The sequence below is a fragment of the Salvelinus sp. IW2-2015 genome, linkage group LG2 (genome assembly GCF_002910315.2).
Source record: "Salvelinus sp. IW2-2015 linkage group LG2, ASM291031v2, whole genome shotgun sequence".
In the NCBI taxonomy this organism is placed as follows: domain Eukaryota; kingdom Metazoa; phylum Chordata; class Actinopteri; order Salmoniformes; family Salmonidae; genus Salvelinus; species Salvelinus sp. IW2-2015.
In genome coordinates, this window is record NC_036839.1 from 14543352 (window position 1) to 14563916 (window position 20565).

General features: G+C 43.4%; 1 protein-coding gene across 4 annotated transcripts in view; it reads left to right on the forward strand.

Moving 5' to 3' along the window:
• Positions 1-20565, forward strand: part of LOC111974930 (E3 ubiquitin-protein ligase ubr3) — a 50735-nt gene that overhangs the window by 8866 nt on the left and 21304 nt on the right. For 2 of the 4 annotated variants that reach the window (XM_024003014.2, XM_024003023.2), the window contains exons 14-25: positions 5648-5776; positions 5876-5928; positions 10506-10639; positions 10768-10853; positions 11232-11373; positions 12265-12361; positions 13771-13915; positions 14071-14175; positions 14570-14746; positions 15021-15053; positions 18059-18504; positions 19834-19922. In XM_024003014.2, the coding sequence (XP_023858782.1) occupies positions 5648-5776; positions 5876-5928; positions 10506-10639; positions 10768-10853; positions 11232-11373; positions 12265-12361; positions 13771-13915; positions 14071-14175; positions 14570-14746; positions 15021-15053; positions 18059-18504; positions 19834-19922 (1636 nt within the window). The remainder of the gene's footprint in view (positions 1-5647; positions 5777-5875; positions 5929-10505; positions 10640-10767; positions 10854-11231; positions 11374-12264; positions 12362-13770; positions 13916-14070; positions 14176-14569; positions 14747-15020; positions 15054-18058; positions 18505-19833; positions 19923-20565) is intronic. The other 2 variants (XM_024003032.2, XM_024003040.2) reach the window with 1 other exon arrangement.

Here is a 20565-nt window from a genome sequence, read left to right on the forward strand (position 1 = left end):
TAGTGGTTGTGGAGCAAGAAACTTTAGGCTCCCATACGTTGCTGGGTTAGGCCCGTGTTCTCCTTTGAAGTTTGATAGTTTTGCCATATCTGATGGAGACACGCAGCAATTGTCCTCCGCCGGCGTTTGCTAAACCCGGTTTGCGGTGTCGACACAAACCTCACACAACATGGACACGGACATTTCGTCCTGAAGTGGAGCAGCTGCATGTTACAGATGACAACGACAATAGCCCTCTGTTTGGTGTGGTCTATTACAACAAGGTCTTCCACATATCACCTTCCAAATACATTAAAATACAGTTGGCACAATGGGGCTGGTGTACAGAAGCTCTTTGAGTGATGGCCCAACAAAAACTACAATAGTAGTTAAACAAACTCAGCCAGTTTGCGAAGTAGCTACACAAGACAAACGCAATACTGTAGATGTTCCATCAGAGGGTATTAGCCCATGAGTTTTAAGAAATGTGTGAAATAGTGATATGACCAATGTTCGCTCTAAGCTGCGTGCGCGTGCAGAAATATCAAGCCCACAGAGAGAAGATTGAGATTGGAACTTCCCACTCAACTTTCTATGAGTCATGTGTTCACCACCGGTCAATTGCGATCGAACAGGTCGATCTCTCAACGGCATTCCCTAGTTGATCACCAAACATTTATTTTAAAAATGTATAAGCATTGCGTTCCTATTTCTTTTATAAATTTTGTCTGGGCTTGTTGGCGTAGGTTGCACACGGTTCAGTCTGCCCTGCGCGGCTGGTAGCGAACTGTTGGCCATTTTGAAGCGCATTTCCGTGTGTCTGAAGGTACAACTCTGCCTTCCAGGCTGGCCCAGAGAGCAAATCAAGTGCTATAGGCTTACCGCTTGGCCAATCGAACTGGCTCAGACGACCGTCTCTGCAGTAACATAGGCAAGGCATAAAAAGAAAGCTACAGCAAAGTGATACTGTAGATTTCAAAACGCATGACTAGATGAGAATGTCACTTGAATACAGCAAAACGAAGCTCGCTGTTTTTATGAGTGAGTTCATGTTTAAATTCTTACCTCCACACATTTGGTGTTTTCCAACACTTTTATAAGCCAAATGCCAAGTTTTTCGCTATTTTTCCAATCAGCGCTACAAAACACTGCAGCAGTAATGAATGACTAGCAAAGTGTATCTATAGGCTTGCGTTTGTTATTATTATTAGTCAGCTTTAGGTCTTTTTTACTATCGAGGAATATTTAACTTTCTCTGTTCATATGAAGTAACAACATGAATTTGTGCATATAGCGCAGAATAATGGCGTTGGGACATGGAGTTTCGCCATCATCTGGAAGACGGTGTCCCCTTTAATTTTGGTCAGTGTCAGTTGATGAAAGGGGAGCGGAGGGATGTTGAGAGGCGGACCCTCAGTCTGCTTGCTCTCTCCTCTGCTGAACTGACCCATAGATGTAGGGCACCATTCTTATGGTCCTTATTGACATTTAAAATTAACTATGGAGAAAAAGCGATTAATTTAAATGAGTATACTGAAAAGAACTCACCATGCAGCCAGTAGGATTGCTTCTCACAAGTATACTCAGGAAAGTAATTTGGGTTAGATCTCCAACAAGCTTCTGGGAGGGTTTATATTTTTCATTGCGATTTGGGCGGGTAGCAATTTTATCCCAGTCAAGATATAAGAGACTCATATTAACAGCGCTTAAGCCTCAATTCTATACATTTCTATAATATTTAATTAAAAAGTACACTAGGCGCGAACAACAACAACAGTTATGGCAATTGCCAATTCCACAGGGATGCAATAGGCCAACACATATCATGGTGGCAACCTTGTAATATATTTGAGCCCTTAGCTATGCACTGGCAGCCGATACATACATGAATCCAGTTGATGGAGGGACGCAACGTGGTGTCTTCTGTCTTCCCTAGAAGGGCACGATCTTTGTAGAGATGGGTCATAAAATAGGTTGGCAATAAAGGTCTAATGCTCAGGGTATACATACAGCAAGATGCGAACTGTGATGGGTAGAAAGATAAAGCTAAAGTGGCATGAGCGGGAAAGGTGAGAGTTACATCTCAGAACATGTGTAGTTCTAATTTTACATGTAAATCGGGCAATTCCCTATATGATTTCTGACTCACTCAAGAAGGTTGGTACGACTTGAAACACTGTTTAGCAACTTAGTCCTTCAGTGTTAACACTACTCAGGAAGGCAAGCGCACTTGTCTCTCTACACACCGTTCATATATTTAAAAAGAGCACAGAAGACTACCTGGGTTTTTTGACAAACTGCACATTTGTGTGGGAATCAACGAAATGGACTTTATTCTGGGAGAAAATTGTCGCACTATATGAGTTAGCCACTTCTTTGAAATTGCAAAACATGCCAAAACAAAATTAACACTATGCAAAAAGATATTTTGTTGTAAGAGCAGATACAACATCTTGGCGTAGTGATTCTATTTTTTGTGCTGGTGTTTGGGGACCAACTGCAGCTGGACTAACCCTCAATGTCCCGTAACTCAACGGTTTACAAGTAAGATTCAATTGGAGTCAAGAGAAAGAGCTGGACAGAGCTATTGGGCCTATATAGCTGTCAGGGGAAATAGATACACCATCCTTTGCCATTTACATTGACTGGACCTCCAACTTGGCGGTAGAATTGGCTACCGCGAGGTGTGGGAGAAGGCGAGATCGTAGAGGTTATATGAGGGGTGGCGCGATCATTGTGGGAGTAGGGTAGGTTGTACTGCGGAGGGAGTGCAACTCCTATTCAAGAAATGATGGCACATGAGGGAGGGGAAATTATGTGGATATATTGAAGCAACATCTCAAGACATCAGTCAGGAGTTAAAGCTTGCGCAAATGGGTCTTCCAAATGGACAATGACCCAAGCATACTTCCAAAGTTTGGGCAAAATGGCTTAAGGACAACAAAGTAATGTATTGGAGTGGCCATCACAAAAGCCCTGACCTCAATCCTTCAGAAAATTTGTAGCAGAACTGAAAAAGCATGTGCGAGCAAGGAGGCGTACAAACGTGACTCCGTTACACCAGCTCTGTCAGGAGGAATGGGCCAAAATTCCTCCAACTTATTGTGGGAAGCTTGTGGAAAGCTACCCTAAACGTTTGAACCAAGTTAAACAATTTAAAGGCAATGCTACCAAATACTTATTGAGTGCATGTACATTTCTGACCCACTGGGAATGTGATGAAAGAAATAAAGTGAAATTATTCTGACATTTCACATTCTTAAAATAAAGTGGTGATCCTAACTGACCTAAGACAGGGAATTTTTACTAGGATTAAATGTTTAAATATATTCGGCTAAGATGTATGTAAACTTCCGACTTCAACTGTATTTACGTGTGGATGTTTCTGTTGAACTCGATCTGTCTATGGGAAGTGGTTAAATTTAAGTCTGTTTGTCCACCAAAGGTCACAATGTCCTTTTGTTGTAGGCTTGTTAGATTGGGTACATCAGGTGTGTACCACGTGGTGTTCAGAGGGATCTGTATTTCCCAATGTTCGTTAGAATAGATACCGCAGAGAGGTACCTATGATGGTGAGAGGAATTTGTCCTTCCCTCTTCTTGGTCAATTGTCCTAGACTATGTTACATGCAGAGCTGCAGACTGTGCATGTTTTAATCTAGTCTTCACCTTTGTCACTCGTTAAGAGTTTCAGAGGGTTTTACTATTTTCTGGTCTTATACGTTTAACCATTTCCAGCCGCGTAGCCACTGCTCCACGCTGTCTGTTCTTGTACGTTTAGTTACGAGTCCTTTTAAGTACACTGGTTGGAAAGGCTATGTCAACATAATGGAACCATGTCTGTGCTCACGTGGGCGTGGTTATTGACTTGGCCCAGGTTTATATGAAAAGCCATTATCTCATTTAGAAGGGTAAAATCAAATTTCTATATTTTCAAAGTATTCTTATGCTTAATCATTTCTTTTTTTACAACATTTAGTAGCAAACCTGATCACTAAAACATGTACACTTTCAGAGTTAGTTATCTTGTTATACATTTTCTGCAAGGTATTTATGATCCGGTTAAGTCACAACCCCCCCCCCCTCCCGGGAGGGGTGTGGGTCTGGCGATCTTTAAAAAAAAATATATATATATACATTTTACCCCCTTCTATCCCCAATTTCGTGGTATCCAATCGCTAGTAATTACTATCTTGTCTCATCGCTACAACTCCCGTACGGGCTCGGGAGAGACGAAGGTCGAAAGCCATGCGTCCTCCGAAGCACAACCCAACTGCTTCTTAACACAGCGCGCCTCCAACCCGTAAGCCAGCCGCACCAATGTGTCGGAGGAAACACCGTGCACCTGGCCCCCTCGGTTAGCGCGCACTGCGCCCGGCCCGCCACAGGAGTCGCTGGAGCGCGATGAGACAAGGATATCCCTACCGGCCAAACCCTCCCTAACCCGGACGACGCTAGGCCGATTGTGCGTCGCCCCACGGACCTCCCGGGCGCGGCCGGCTGCGACAGAGCCTGGGCGCGAACCCAGAGATTCTGGTGGCGCAGCTGACGCTGCGATGCAGTGCCCTAGACCACTGCGCCACCCGGGAGGCCACGGTTCTGGCGATCTTTGATCCTCACCAAGGAGAGYGAGCGCTGTAGAGCTGATTCACTGTAACCTGATCGTTTGGCTCCTCACAGGAGAGTCATGACAGTGTGTTCAATGTACTATGCACAGCAGGGATGGGGAAACTTTGATGGGAGTGGGGGCCACTATCTGAACTTGTCATGAGGGGCTGCAGTGGCTTGAGAGTCCACATACCCACATTCATTACCATGCATGCAGTCAGTCGGCCCTAGCTTTTTGGGGTCCCTAAGTGAAATTCTGTTGGACACCTACGACCTTGCGAGCAAAACGTTTTAGCGGCTCCCCTCTTGACAACGGAGAGAATAATAATAAAACGTTTTATTTAATTTCCTGCAATTTTGCCATGGAGCATAGAGAACATGTTGCATTTGTAAAGTAAGTTTGCTGCAATWKTACACATTTTGCCATGGGGTGGATAGAAACATTTGCCGGGCTGTCCACACCACTCTCTGTAGCGCCATGCAATCGAGGGTGGTGCAGTTGCCATACCAAGCAGTGAATCAGCCAGTCAAGATGCTGTCAATGGTGCAGCTGTAGAAATTTGAGGGCCCATTTCAAAATCTTTTCAATCTCCTTCACAACGTGCACCATGTTAAGTCCTTAGTGATTTGGACACTGTGGAACTTGAAGCTCTCGACCCGCTCCACTGGGAAGAGTTTGAGGGAGAGGTTGTTGTCCTGTCGGCTGTCTCATTGTCGCTGGTGATCAGGCCTAACACTGTCGTCAGCTAACTTGATTGTGTTGGAGTCGTGCGTGATCACGCATTTGTGGGTGAACGGGGACTACAGAATGGGACTAAGCACACCCCTGTGGGGCCCCAGTGTTGAGGGTCAGCGTGGCGGAGGTGGTGTTGCCTACCCTCACCACCTGGGGTRGGCCTGTCAGGAAGTCCCGGWTCCAGTTGCAGAGGGAGGTGTCCAGTCCCGAGGGGACTATGGTGTTGAGCGCTTAGCTGTAGTCACATTCTCAAAAGGCCGCCAGTTGCCCATCCCTTGTATACAGTATGTAATTAGCATTTTATGTCCCTCGTGTTTTCTTGTAGGCGAGCCTGTCAGAGATTCACAGTAACATGTGGGTAAGAAATGGTCTCCAGATCAAAGGACAGGCTATGACCTACGTGCAGTCTCACTTCTGCAACTCCATGATCGATCCAGACATCTTTCTGCTCCAGGTAAAGACTACTTACCTACTCCTGGTGATCACAACATTATGGACTGTTTTGAATGCCATATACTCCATTGTATAATTTTTCTTCCCAATCTGTGGACAGGTGTGTGCGTCAAGGCTTGATCCCGACTACTTCATCTCTTCAGTGTTCGAGAGGTATAGTCTGAGCTGTTGTAAAAGTCCTTGCAATTTGTCATTTTTCGCTGAACTTGATTGACCTTGTTTATCATCACCCATTGAAAACTCCAGTTTTGAAAGTCAAGATGTAACGAAACAGAATTTAATAGCAGTAACTAGGGCTGTGGRGGTCATGACATTTTGTCAGCCGGTAAATGTCATGCAAATTCAAATCAAACTTTATTTGCCACATGCGCCGAATGCAACAAGTGTAGACTTTACCGTGAAATGCTTACTTACAAGCCCTTAACCAACAGTGCAGTTCAAGAAGAAGAAAATATTTACCAAGTAGGCTAAAAATAAAAATGTATAATAAAAAGTAACACAATAACGAGGATATATACAGGGGGCACCGGTACCGAGTCAGTGTGCAGGGGTACAAGCTCGTCGAGGTAATCTCTACATGTAGGTGGTGGCGAAGTGACTATGCATAGGTAACAAACAAACAGCGAGTAGCAGCAGTGTATGGGGGGGGGGGTGTAAATTGTCCGGTGGTGATTTTTATGAATTGTTTAGCAGTCTAATGGCTTGGGGGTAGAAGCTGTTGAGGAGCCTTTTGGTCCTAAACTTGGCGCTCCAATACCGCTTGCCGTGCGGTAGCAGAGAAAACGATCTATAACTTGGGTGACTGGAGTCTCTGGCAATTTTTGGGCCTTGTCTCTGACACCGCCTATTATATACAGTTGAATTCGGAAGTTTACATACACCTTAGCCAAATACATTTAAACTCAGTTTTTCACAATTCCTGACGTTTAATCCTAGTAAAAATWCCCTGTCTTAGMTCAGTTAGGATCACCACTTTATTTTAAGAATGTGAAATGTCAGAATAATAGTAGATAGAATGATTTKTTTCAGSTTTTTTTCTTTCATCACATTCCCAGTGGGTCAYAAGTTTACATACACTCAATTAGTATTTGGTAGCATTGCCTTTAAATTGTTTAACTTGGGTCAAATGTTTAGGGTAGCTTCCCACAATAAGTTGGGTGAATTTTGGCCTATTCCTCCTGACAGACCTGGTGTAACTGAGTCACGTTTGTAGGCCTCCTTGCTCGCACATGCTTTTTCAGTTCTGCCCACAAATTTTCTGAAGGATTGAGGTCAGGGCTTTGTGATGGCCACTCTAATACCTTSACTTTGTTGTCCTTAAGCCATTTTGCCACAACTTTGGAAGTATGCTTGGGGTCATTGTCCATTTGGAAGACCCATTTGCGACCAAGCATTAACTTCCTGACTGATGTCTTGAGATYTTGCTTCAATATATCCACATACTTTTCCTGCCTCATGATACCATGTATTTTGTGAAGTGCACCAGTCTCTCCTGCAGCAAACCACCCCCACAACATGATGCTGCCACCCACGTGCTTCGTGGTTGGGATAGTGTTCGGCTTGCAAGCCTCCACCTTTTTCCTCCAAACATAACGATGGTCATTATGGCCAAACACTTCTATTTTTGTTTCATCAGACCAGAGGACATTTCTCCAAAAAGTACGATCTTTGTCCCCATGTGCAGTTGCAAACCGTAGTTTGGCTTTTTTATGGCGGTTTTGGAGCAATGGCTTCTTCCTTGCTGAGCGGCCTTTCAGGTTATGTGGATATCGATACTTTTGTGCCTGTTTCTCGCATTAATACAGGTCTTTGTGTGTTCTGGGATTGATTTGCACTTTTCGCACCAAAGTACGTTCATCTCTAGGAGACAGAACGCGTCTCTTCCTGATCGGTATGAAGCTGCGTGGTCTGGTGGTTATACTTGCATACTATTGTTTGTACAGATGAACGTGGTACCTTCAGTCTTTGAAATTATCTAGGAGAGACGACTTGTGGAGGTTACATTTTTTTCTGAGGTTTGGCTGATTTCTTTTGATTTTCCCGTGACGTCAAGCAAAGAGGCACTGAGTTTGAAGGTAGGCCTTGAAATACATCCACAGGTACACCTCCAATTGACTCAAATTATGTCAAGCCTATCAGAAGCTTCTAAAGCCATGACATTTCTGGAATTTCCAAGCTGTTTAGGCACAGTCCTTAGTGTATGTAATGACACTGGAATTGTGATACAGTGAAATAATCTGTCTGTAAACAATTGTTGGAAAAATGACTTGTGTCATGCACAAAGTAATGTCCTAACCGACTTGCCAAAACTAGTTTGTTAGCAAGAAGTTTGTGGAGTGGTTGAAAAATGAGTTTTAATGACTCTAACCTAAGTGTATGTAAACTTCTGACTTCAGCTGTAGGTCCTGGATGGCAGGAAGCTTGGCCTCAGTGATGTACTGGGCCATTTGTACTACCCTCTGTAGCGCCTTACGGTCAGATGCCGAGCAGTTGCCATACCAGGCGGTGATGCATCCTGACCAGTTGAATGGTAATTGACCGTTAATTAGCATCTCCAAGCTGCTGATGCACGCCTTCGGAACGTCTAAATCTATTTAATATACACCATCACAATTAATCCATTATTTATTTTAGGCAGGTCTAAAGAAACATTGTGATATGAATAAAATATATTTCAGAATAACCGAATGAGTCGGCCTACTGTATGTTATCTGGCTATGTGCCATGCAATAGGCTGTAAAGCTAGTTCCTTTAGCTGACAAGAAAATGCTTAAGTCCTGTCCCATTATTTTATGTTTTTATTGTAAGAATAATATAATTGAATTTAGCTGAATAAAATAGAAAGGATATTTTTTCCATTCAGGAGTGAGTGTTCATTTGAAGTGGCTATGTTGAGCGTAAAAGTGATAATTTGAAACAGGCCCTATACGCTAGATTTTTGAATTTTGAACATTTTGTTGTGAATGATACAAACCTTAATGTCTTAAATCAAAACATATATGGGTTGCATGATGCAGAATGGCCCATTTTATTTATGGGTAGGAGCAGGGGGAATAATACGTTATCCGTATGTACTCGAATAACGAATGGAGGCCACTTTCCTGCAGTTTAAATCATACGAGGTAGGCCTAAATATAGTAGCTGCTGGGATCCTCTCTTTAGTGGCAACCATCAACTTTCACATGATTGCACATAGACATGTCTGGGCTTATACGAACACTTCTTTCACTTCATGCATCAACCACTGTTTAAGGAGCATGCAGCCTGCATTCTYCTCAAACTCTGTATGCCATGGGATCCAACCATGTTCCTGCAGCTACCCAGTGCTTKATTTGTGAAACGAAGTGAAATCTGTTCGGGAACATCAATAGTAACATGTTTTCACAACACAACAATTCAACTGTTGATAGCCCCTATCTCTGTGTGCTCGAGAAAGGGGAGGAGATGGAAACGCACGGTTTTGAGATTCTGTAGTTTAAGGTGATGTCAGCCAATTACTTGGCTATTCAAATGCAAATTTACTATAATTGTAGGGTAACATGTTGACTAGACTGCTCGCGCTTCTGCCATCACCCACATGTTGATTTTGTTATTTTACCTGAAATGCACAAGGTCCTCTACTCTGATTAATCCACAYATAAAAGGGTAAACTGACTTGCTTCTAGTAATCTCTCCTCCTTCAGGCTTCTTCTTTGGACTTTATATGATGGTTGGCAARCAACTTTAAGGTGCATTACCACCACCAACTGGAGTGTGTACCTCAGTTCATCTTTCAATCACCCACGTGGGTTTATGTTCCTAAAAACCAATGAGATGGGAGAGGTGGGACTTATAGCCCGTCAAGCATCACAAATYGAACCAAGTTCTATTTTAGCACCTGGRTACGCAGACACTCACGAGCATTTTGGGTGCTGTGATTTGAATAACATGTATGTGTACATTTATTTTGCAKCGCACGTGACGCAAGCGGTGTGGTCAGCATGTCACTCTATAAGCTGCCCTGCCCAATCAATGAACCAACGGCATTGCCTAGGCCTATATGTTCTCTCCCAACGTTTGGAGTATAGCATAAGGTAACCAGTTCATCCAGTGTGTGTATTATAATAATACAGTCCACACTCAAAGGCGATTTACTAGAATTTGTTTAATTTTGGACTATAGGCTAGATCAGACTTCTTAAATCTTAGGCTATGTATTGTATAACGGCACAATTATTTTAATTCAGTTTTTTTTTTTTTCTCTCTGTTGTGGACTCATAGCTTATGCCTATGGGTGTTCTACATGAAATGTCTTAAATGCTTTGAATTAATCATCACTTTAATGCTGTCCATTTCGTTGTTTGTCTTTGAAACAACATCCATTTTGTTTTGGCTTTGAAACAACATCCACAATGGCCATGTTTTCTTCTGTTTAAACCTGTTGTTGAACGTCTTACTTCAAATTATCACAGTGAGGTCCCAAAAAAATGTAGCTAAACGGTGTGATTCAAAAAGCATGATACTGTTTTAACGTTAAATGTTTGTTTTTCGATTGTATTTGCATTGATGTTAGGGAGACAATAGAGCCCTGAATACCAGGTCGTTAGCGAGTTGGGTACTACCAACGCATGTCCAGAGTGTATACAAGGAGATGGCTGTGTCACGTGAAATTTGACTGCTGTCATGACTACCTGTGTGGTGGGAATATGGTCACCGCAACAGCTCTATCAGTAACATGTATTTCATATCCAGATTCAAGGTGGTGGACCTGTTGACCATGGCCTCTGTGCACCAGAATGCAGTACTGGACGGTGAGCAGGAGAGGCCAATGCTGGAGGGAGCCTTGACGTTTCTTGTCATCTTGTCCAGTCTTCGCATTCACTTGGGTAGGTGCAGATGCATTCAGGGGAGAAGGAAATTGTACATGAACAACAWTTGGAATATTTGTATCATCCTGACTATATTGGCGTTATCCGTAGATGCATGAATMAATATTTCTCCCTCTCATTGATAGGCATGGCAGATGATGAAATTCTCAGAGCCGAGATGGTCTCCCAACTGTGCATGAACGACCGCACCCACAGTTCACTGTTGGACCTCGTATCCTCACTGCTTTATCAGCCTCTAATTCACAGAATTAATTGAATATCCTAACCCGTGGTCAGTATTTTCTCATTGAGTTTGTAGCTGGCTTTTGTAGTGTCAGTGGTTGTCAGTGGTAACTCTTTCTGAATACCCTTGTTTGTTCCCTTGCTAGAATGTGCTAGAATTGGAAAAAGCACCAATACTTTGTTTCCACCTGTAATAACAGGGGGAGGCCCTGTTATTACATGTGAATCTGATTGTGATTGGTTTAATCAATGTAAAATTCCATCTTTTAACACACAGCCAACAGTCTTTGCGTTAACATTTTTTGGGGTCACATTTATTATGCTGCACATTTGCCTAGGTGCATACTTTCCTTAAGTGAATATTCAGATACCTGAGAATCCCAACCCCAAYAGTGGGATCGTCCCGGGAAGCTGCAGCTTTGAGGAGATGCTGTCTGCTGTGGCTGACTTCAAAGCCCCCGTGTTTGAACCTGGGGGTTCCATGCAGCAGGGCATGTACACACCTAAAGGTAAGTTGTCCCTTTTATCTCATGGCCTGGTGTGAATTCACTAGCTACAGAATGGAAGCAAATGGAACTTAACAGGGAGGGACCTCCCGGAGTTTGTCCAATGAACTCGTTTTTCTTTTTTTCTTGCAATTGTTTTTTACTACTGTGCAAAAGTTTTTCTACGATGTGTGACTAATGCTGTCCAAACGCTTTGTTGGATCATCACCAAGCGTGTTGTTTTCCATTTGAACATAATCACAGGTGCTTTTTCACCAGTCTGCCTTGAGAGGGCACTCATGCACCACAGTTGACTATAGTTCTACCCATACAGAACMAGGGACTTGCACAATTCACAAGACTAATTCAAAACAAGGTCCATCTGGAAGACTTTGTTATTGTGATGCCCTTCAGGCAGTTACATCTATACGCTTTGTCTCCCCTGTTACCAAATATAGGGCATTGCCTGCAGAGACCTATGTATTTTCAAGTCAATGGCTCTTATAAAGCATTGTGCGTTTATGATATCAGATCAGGATTTGTCTCATTAGGTGTCCTATCCTAATATCAGCCCTGTGACTTTGTAGTTTGAGCCATTTTGGCCCAATGTCCAGTTTAAATGGGTTTTTCTAATGGAGACCTCACCTCCTATACGATTTGTTTTATGAGGCCATTCTCTGCTGATATGATTCTTCTGTTGGTTGGTAACAATCAGAAGAGCGTTAGTTTTGTCATAGGAGGCATCAGATTGTCTTTGCAACTCCACATTCACTGTCATTGCACATTCCACTTGGGTGGCAACCTAACACCACTTTCTGATAGCTCAGTAGAAGGAAAAAAGAAAGAATGACTTGTATGTCAGTGACTTTTTTTTTTTTTGCGGGTGTTCCTAAAGGATTTCTTTCTGTTTTCCAGAGGAGGTGTGGGAGAAGGAGTTTGACCCCATCATGGTGGTTCTCAGAACAGTCTACCGTCGTGATGTCCAGTCAGCAATGGACAGATACTCAGCATTGTAAGTTAACGGTCACGAAGCTCATTGCCTCCACCTGGAAGTGAATGGTTTGTTACATTTTTTCAAAGCATGTGAGTAGTTATGTATTCATTAATAACCATTCAAAACCCTATGTATTTTAACAGTACATTTAGTGTCTTTTTATATAGTTCTGGTTCGTTCAGTTCTGCAGTTGGGATGGTAATGTTTGAACAGCCATGCCAAACTGAGTGGGTGGATGTCATGCCCTGCTGAATGTTACAGGGTCGCTTTTCCCACCTGCCCTTGAAGAGAGTGGTTAGGCGAACAGTGAGAGGGGGTTTAGGCCAACAATGAAGAGAGTGGTTAGACCAACATAGGGAGGGAAGAGGGGGTTTAGGCCAACATAGTGGTTAGGCCAACATAATGAAGGGAGGAAAGATGGTGGTTAGGCCAACATAGTGAAGGGAGGAAAGATGGTGGTTAGGCCAACATAGTGAAGGGAGGAAAGATGGTGGTTAGGCCAACATAGTGAAGGGAGGAAAGATAGTGGTTAGGCCAACATAGTGAAGGGAGGAAAGAGGGGGTTTAGGCCAACATAATGAAAAGCGGGGTTAGGTTAACATAATGATAGGGTTGGTTCCAATTAGTTCTCTGTCGAGTAAAATCAATATTTCAAGGCAAACTGTAATAGAATTGAGGAAATCCTTCCCCTGTTAGATTTAGGTTGGACGTCTCCGAAGACAAATGTGATGGTTGGGGTGAAGGAGATAGTGTTAGGTTAATTTCCTGAAGATCTCTTTAAGATGTGAAGTAACTAAATGTACAGAAGTGTACTCCTGGCAGCATTTCTTCATTTGAAATAGCAGTTAAAGGGCAAGCAAAGCAAACATTGGTAATGGATTTAAGTGCTTTTCTTCCTCTGGTCTCTTCAAAACCAAATGTAGGCTATATTGAACAAAGGCAATTTAGATATCCAAGCAATTCTTTCAATGTTGAACAAGAAATACTGATTTCATTTCTGTTTTGGTATTTTTCGATTATCATTTCATCACGTTGAAAGAAACCATTCTGGTACGGAATGTAGTAAACCTGATGTCATGACCACACGATAGCTTATTTCCCACTTGACGCAAGTTGATATTTCCCCAACTCAGTCTGTGACATCAGGCTTATGTTACTGGTTCACACTGTTTGAATATGATGGATTGCCTGTCAGCCAGGCAACGTTTTATATAACCGCAATCCTGTCATGGCTAATAGTGTGACACTTTCAGCCGATTGGCTGTTCCATTGCATAGACTGAAATTTTGTGTGGTCAATTACTCTAGGTTATTTAGTGTCACATTTATTACCTATGCATTTGTGATGTTGAATGGATATCTATTGAATATTGTTTTCAATTGACTGTATTACTGCATGGAATTGACCTGATTTGTTGTTGTACCCAGCTTGAAACAGTCTGGGATGCACACGACAGGGAATCCATGGCCACCGTACAAAGAGCGGACTCCTCTGCACCCATGTTACAAAGGCCTGGACAGACTGTTGCACTGCAAGACTCTTCACATTGTCATCTTCACTCTGCTTTACAAGGTGACCCTTCCAACTGCTCTCTTCATTCATATTATTCATTGCTTAATTTGTCATGCAAAGAAACACCTGTCCATCAAAATGTAATTGTTTGATAAAACTGATGGTGAGATTGCCCTATGATTTGAATTTGGCAGAACTGTAATGTTTTGTTTTAGATCTGGCTGGATCACTCCAACATGTCTGAGCATGTTCTGTGCATGGTGCTCTACCTGATTGAGCTGGGCTTGGACAACCAGGTTCAAGAGGACAAGGAGGAGGAGGTAAGATGTATACTGGCTTGATCACTATCTGACCTTTAGCCACTCGAAGACATTGTTGGTAACATGTCGGGAGTTTAGGTTCTATCTGCATTTTTGTCAAAGTTGTGTTATTGACATAGCCTTGTTCTGGTCAATGTTCTACCTATATGGTACTCTAAATACCCCAATTCATGTTAAGTTCAAAAGAATACTAGATAAAAAAAAAAAAAAAGAAGTTCACACTGTTTTTAAAACCAATGAAGGTTCAGAACTTTAAAACCAATTATCTCAATATTTTTTTTGCAGATAGAACCTTTTATAGTCCCAACTTCTCAATGTGTTATTTTGTTTTTAGTATTATTAAGGGACCATCAAGGTGTTCTCCACATTAATCTGTCTCATGTACTGTGACTAGGAGCCTTGCATTGAGGAGCACTGCCATGACAGCTGGTTCCCAGGCACCAACCTCCTGTCCAACCTGCACCATGTCATCAACTACGTGAGGGTGAGGGTGCCTGAGACTGCCCCCGAGGTGAAGAGGGAGAAGGATCCCCCTCCCAGCACCAGCGCTCAGGCATCCAACTTCGGCCAGGTCAGATAAACATCTGTCTCTACCCTGTCTGCACACCGGGTGGTACTGCCACTACTTCTGTATTCATACTACATTTCATGTTCAGAGTGGGCTCAGAATTGCTTGCCTCAGGGTAGATAAGGTATAATGTTCATTCAATGCGTTTGGTATATTGGTTATTTTTGTATTATGTAGCCTGTCATATCCTCTTCCTGATGCGGAGAGGTTGCTCTTTGGCSGGTCATGTTTTAGAAGCATTTTACGTATGTTGGTTTGCCGTACTTTTGCTCCACAGAATTCCAGGCGTCTGACAGGGAATTGGAGAGAGGTAGCTGTTTGCATTGGACTGTTTGTTTGGTCATATTAAGAAGAGGAAGACCTGGTTGATTTCCTCAGGGCCTTGGAGTGTGTTCTGTTCTGACCGTTGTGTGAAAAACCTCATGACTACGTTATTCTCTCCTCTGTTATATTTGTGTGTCTTATGATTTTTAGTCATTGAGGTTGCACTCTGCCTTGGTTTGTTTAGTGCTCTGATGGGGTTTCCCTCTTGACTGCTGAAACTACACTGAACAAAAATATAAACGCAACATGTAAAGTGTTGGTCCCATGTTTCATGAGCTGAAATAACAGATCCTGGAAATGTTCCATACGTGCACCAAGCTTATTTCTCTCAAATGCTGTGCCCCTGCCCAGTCATGTGAAATCCATAGATTGGGGCCTAATGAATTTATTTAAATTGGCTGATTTCCTTACATGAACTGTAACTCAGCAAAATCTTTGAAATTGTTGCATGTTGTGTTTTTTAAATATTTTTGTTCAGTATAATGTGAGTCTGGGTAAATGCTCTTTAACTGCATGTGACTTTGATTGGTGGCGCTCCGACTGGGCTGTATGATGTATGTTTATTTAACAGTGCTCCGGTCCTTTGTCTGGGTAGGTAATCACAAGCGTTTAAACATTTTTCGTTTTTAAAGTTAGGGGTTGAATTTTCTCTCAGCATATGAACTAGCACTCTGCGCTTCTCTTAAAGTCAGCCAAGTTATTTTTTTTTTTTTTGAAGGGGTGTTTAATGTGACTTTGATATGTTTGCTGTGTTAGGTAAGCTACTTTCTAAATGTAATCTGTTACTAGTTACTTGTCATTGTAATCACTAACATAACTTTTGGATTACTTTAGAGTTTGGCTAATCTGATTACTTCCCATTAAAGGTCAACTGCCCCTTAGAACCAACTTCTCTGGTTTTAAACGGCCTATGTGGAATTGAAGGAATTGTTCGTAGAGCTCCGAGACCAGATTGTGTCGAGGCACAGATCTAGATCTAGGGAAGGGTATCAAAAAATGTTTGCACTATTGAAGGTCCCCATGAACAGTGGCCTCCATTCTTAAATGGATGAAGTTTGGAACCACCGAGACTCTTCTTAGAGCTGGCCGCCCGGCCAAACTGAGCAATCGGTGGAGAAGGGCCTTGGTCAGGGAGGTGACCATCAACCCGATGGTCACTCTGACAGAGCTCCAGAGTTCCTCTGTGTAGACGGAATAACCTTCCAGAAGGACAACCATCTCTGCAGCACTCTACCAATCAGGCCTTTACAGTAGAGTGGCCAGACGGAAGGCACTCCTCAGAAGGCAAATGACAGCATGCTTGGAGTTTGCCAAACGGCACCTAAAGCACTCTTGGACCATGAGAAACAAGATTCTGAGGTCTGATGAAACCAAGATTGAACTCTTTGGCATAAAAGCCAAGCGTCATGTCTGGAGGAACCCTGGAACCCTGGCACCATCCCTAAGGTGAAGCATGGTGGTGGCAGCAGCATCATGCTGTGGTGGTGTTTTCAGCGGCAGGGACTGGGAGACTAGTCAGGATCGAGGGGAAGATGAACGGAGCAAAGTACAGAGAGATCCTTGATGAAAACGTGCTCAGGACCTCAGACTGGGGTGAAGGTTCACCTTCCAACAGGACAACAACCCTAAGCACACTGCCAAGACAATGCAGGAGTGGCTTCGGGACAAGTCTCGATGTCCTTGAGTGGCCCAGCCAGAACCCGGACTTAAACCTGATCGAACATCTCTGGAGAGACTTGAAAATAGCTCTCTGTGACCGAGCTTGAGAGAATGGGAGAAACTCCCCAAATAAAGGTGTGCCAAGCTTGTAGTGTCATACCCAAGAAGACTAGGGTGTAATTGCTGCCAAAAGTGCTTCAACAAAGTACTGAGTAAGGGTTCTGAGAACTTACGTGGTATTTATTTTTAATATATTTGCTGAAATTCCTAAACTGTTTTTGCTTTGTCATTATGGGTAGTGTGTTTCTTTTATATATACACTGCTCAAAAAAAATAAAGGGAACACTTAAACAACACAATGTAACTCCAAGTCAATCACACTTCTGTGAAATCAAACTGTCCACTTAGGAAGCAACACTGATTGACAATAAATTTCACATGCTGTTGTGCAAATGGAATAGACAAAAGTGGAAATTATAGGCAATTAGCAAGACACCCCCAATAAAGGAGTGGTTCTGCAGGTGGTGACCACAGACCACTTCTCAGTTCCATGCTTCCTGGCTGATGTTTTGGTCACTTGAATGCTGGCGTGCTTTCACTCTAGTGTAGCATGAGACGGAGTCTACAAAACCACACAAGTGGCTCAGCCTTTGTGCAAGGAGCAGCACTGCCAGAGCCCTGCAAAATGACCTCCAGCAGGCCACAAATGTGCATGTGTCTGCTCAAACGGTCAGAAACAGACAGATTTTATTGGGTTAAAATACCATAAATTTTATATACAGCCATCCACAATCCGTAAGGCGRAAATASCAAAATTAGAGCGCAGCAGTGTGATTCACATAATTTTGCTATGTACAGGTCAATAATAAGTGATATCTGTATCACCAGRAGGCTACACCARTGCTGTCATCCTTATCTCCAATTGGTTATTCAACTTTGATGTATAATCTTTGTTCTTCCAATGGTGCAACTATCTTGGACTTTAGCCTACAAAAGCCTTTTCCTGTTCWTTCCCCGCGATGCATCAAAATGCATTRGGTGTGCCATCATAGTGGTCGCTGACTTGTGGTCACTTGCTCAGGCAGGAAACAAACTTAACTTGTTAATTTATTTATTTTTAATCTTTAAAAAAATTTAAACATCCTTTCTGAATTCAAAAGTAATGCTAGAAGTAATCTAGTTTTTCAAAAGTATCTAATCCGATTACAGTATTTCTGCTGGTTATGTAACGGCTTACATCATCTGCATGTATTTAGTGAGCGCCATTATTTGAACTGCAGGTTTGGGAAAGTGTGTGTGTCAGAGATCTGATGTGTTTTTCTGCTGTTGTAGAACGTCCGGGAGGCGCAGGTGTTCAGCCTGGTGGCTGAGCGCAGGAGGAAGTTCCAGGAGATCATCAACCGCAGCAGCACCGAGGCCAGCCAGGTGGTGAGGCCCAAGAGCAGCTCTACGCGCTGGGTCCCGCCCGGCACGCCTCCCCAGCTGGTCACAGAGATCCTGGAGATCCGCGAGAGCATGCTCTCCCTGCTCATCAAGCTGCACCAGAAGCTATCGGCCAAGCAGAACTCTCTGTCGGCCACTTGGCTGGAGGATATGGAAACCAGCAGCCACGCCCACGGGGATGGCATCACCGCCATCGAGCGCGTCCTCACCAAGGCAGCCACGCGCAGCCGCCAGAGCAAGCGCAGCATCCAGGAGATCTGTGGSAAGGTCTCTCCTCCCGTCGCTCCCAAGAAGAACAGCCCCACTGACAAGAAGACCATGGATAAGGACGAGAGGTTTGTTACAGGCTCCCGTCCTGTTTGCAAAACCATGAACACCAACTTATCTGTACCACTTTAAATGAATACAATGTTTAAAAGGTTATTAGCCTTTGAAATGAGTCCCTCTTTTGAAGTTGTTCAAAGGGCTTCTGCAGAGGGATTTTGTATTTTGTAAATCCCCTTCACCCCACTGTGGAGTCTGTTTTGAAATGAAGATGAAGCCGGATTTGGCAGTTCCGCTCACATTCACCGGCCACAACATCCTTATTCTCTTCCCACCACTAAAGATGATGGAATGGGCTATAAGCACTCCATGATGACCTATTTTTGGGTTGACTAGACCCGCAGACGAAGGTAGCATCTCTCGCTCGTGGTGGTGCCAGGGCGACTGTGGGCCAGCCAATGGCAGAGGAAAGCCGAAAGGGGTGCTGCACATTTCTCAGGCGGGCCGTCTGTGCCCCTGAAGCTGTCAGTGGGAATTACTGAGCTGTGGCACTCCTGTCACAATTTGTTTATGTCCTCTTATTAGGAGTCTCTATTTACATTCAACCCTGCTCTCTGGAAGTCTGCACAGGCGCTACAGTCTGCCACATTAGGGAAATAATCACCTTGCCAGCCCTGCACCCAGTCACATACTGTAACCTTATTCAAATCAGACTCTTACTTTGTATGTATTGTGTCCAATGCTACAAAGTTCATCTTACACTTTATACCACGGGTGTTCAACTCTTACCCTACGAGGTCCAGAGCCTGCTTGTTTTATTTTCTATCTGATAATTAATTACACCCGTCAGGTGTCCCAGGTCTAAATCAGACCCTGATTTAGAGGGGAACAATGGAAAAAGGCAGTGAAACTGGCTTCGAGGTCCAGAGTTGAGTTTGAGGGCTTTATAGTATGCCTTTGTGGTAGCGTCTGAGGGGGAAAATGAGCATCTGTGACGGTCAGACAGTCACTCTGGAAATGAGAATGCACTGGTGGGTGAGTAGTGGTGATTTAATGGCTAGTCATTGAGAGAAGGGCTTTCAGTGTTATATAAAACCAAGCGTTTCCACTTACCCACAGAAGCTGTTGCTATAGAGATGGGTTAACCCCTTCAGTGTGTAGAGAATAGGCATTACTCCTGCATCAAAATAATGGAAGTCTGGGCCATATGCCTCGGCACTCTATTTTAAGTACATTTTGATTTGAATAGCGCGATAGGATGTTTATTTGTTTTTGTGTGGTGGTTTCAGACTTTCCACGCTATGCAACACTTTGACAGTTACGTAAAATGGATTGACTGATGTATCATGATGACAATTTTCTATGTAGTCTTCTAAGTTTATTTTTTCCTGGTCTTTCAGGCGTCAGAGGGCTCGAGAGAGACAGCAGAAGCTACTGGCTGAGTTTGCCTCCAGACAGAAGAGTTTCATGGAAACAGCCATGGATGTCGGTAAGGAGTGACCCGCACCCCCCCCCCTGTTTGGTCCAGCAGCATTTCTCATTCTCAAAGCTTATTCATGTTGTTCCCTCATCTATTAACTATTCTGAATGTTTGGTCAGTTTGTCTAATACACAGGAAAGTTGATTATTCAGAACCTGTCCAAGCTTTTAGATGTACTGATGTATGGTCAGATTTGTTACATGGTGCGCTATTATATTCTAGCACTTGGATACAGGGCCTGGTTCTCTATAACTTTCAAGTGGACTCCACTCACGTTGAGGACGTATTGTGCACACGTTCCATTATAGTCCTTGAAGGAAAGTAAAAAAGATAAAAATACAGCTTTGCTTTTATTTATTTTATTTTTTAATGTCAATGTGGCAAGGTGACACTGGCCACAGCCTCCCTGGTTTCCCCAGGCCTGTTAGGAGCAATGAGAGGAAAGCACTCCTCTGAGACTGGAGCCGTGCTGGTTGAGGGCACTGCGGATCAAAGCACTAATAGTGGGATGGACTCACAGGGACCACCCTGACACAGCGTGATTAGTGGATGAATAATGGTCTCTGATCAGAGGGAGCACTTAGGCAGGGCTACGGATGGGCCTCCGGCTGAGCAGGCTAGGACGCCTTGTGTGCAGGGCTACATCCCAAAT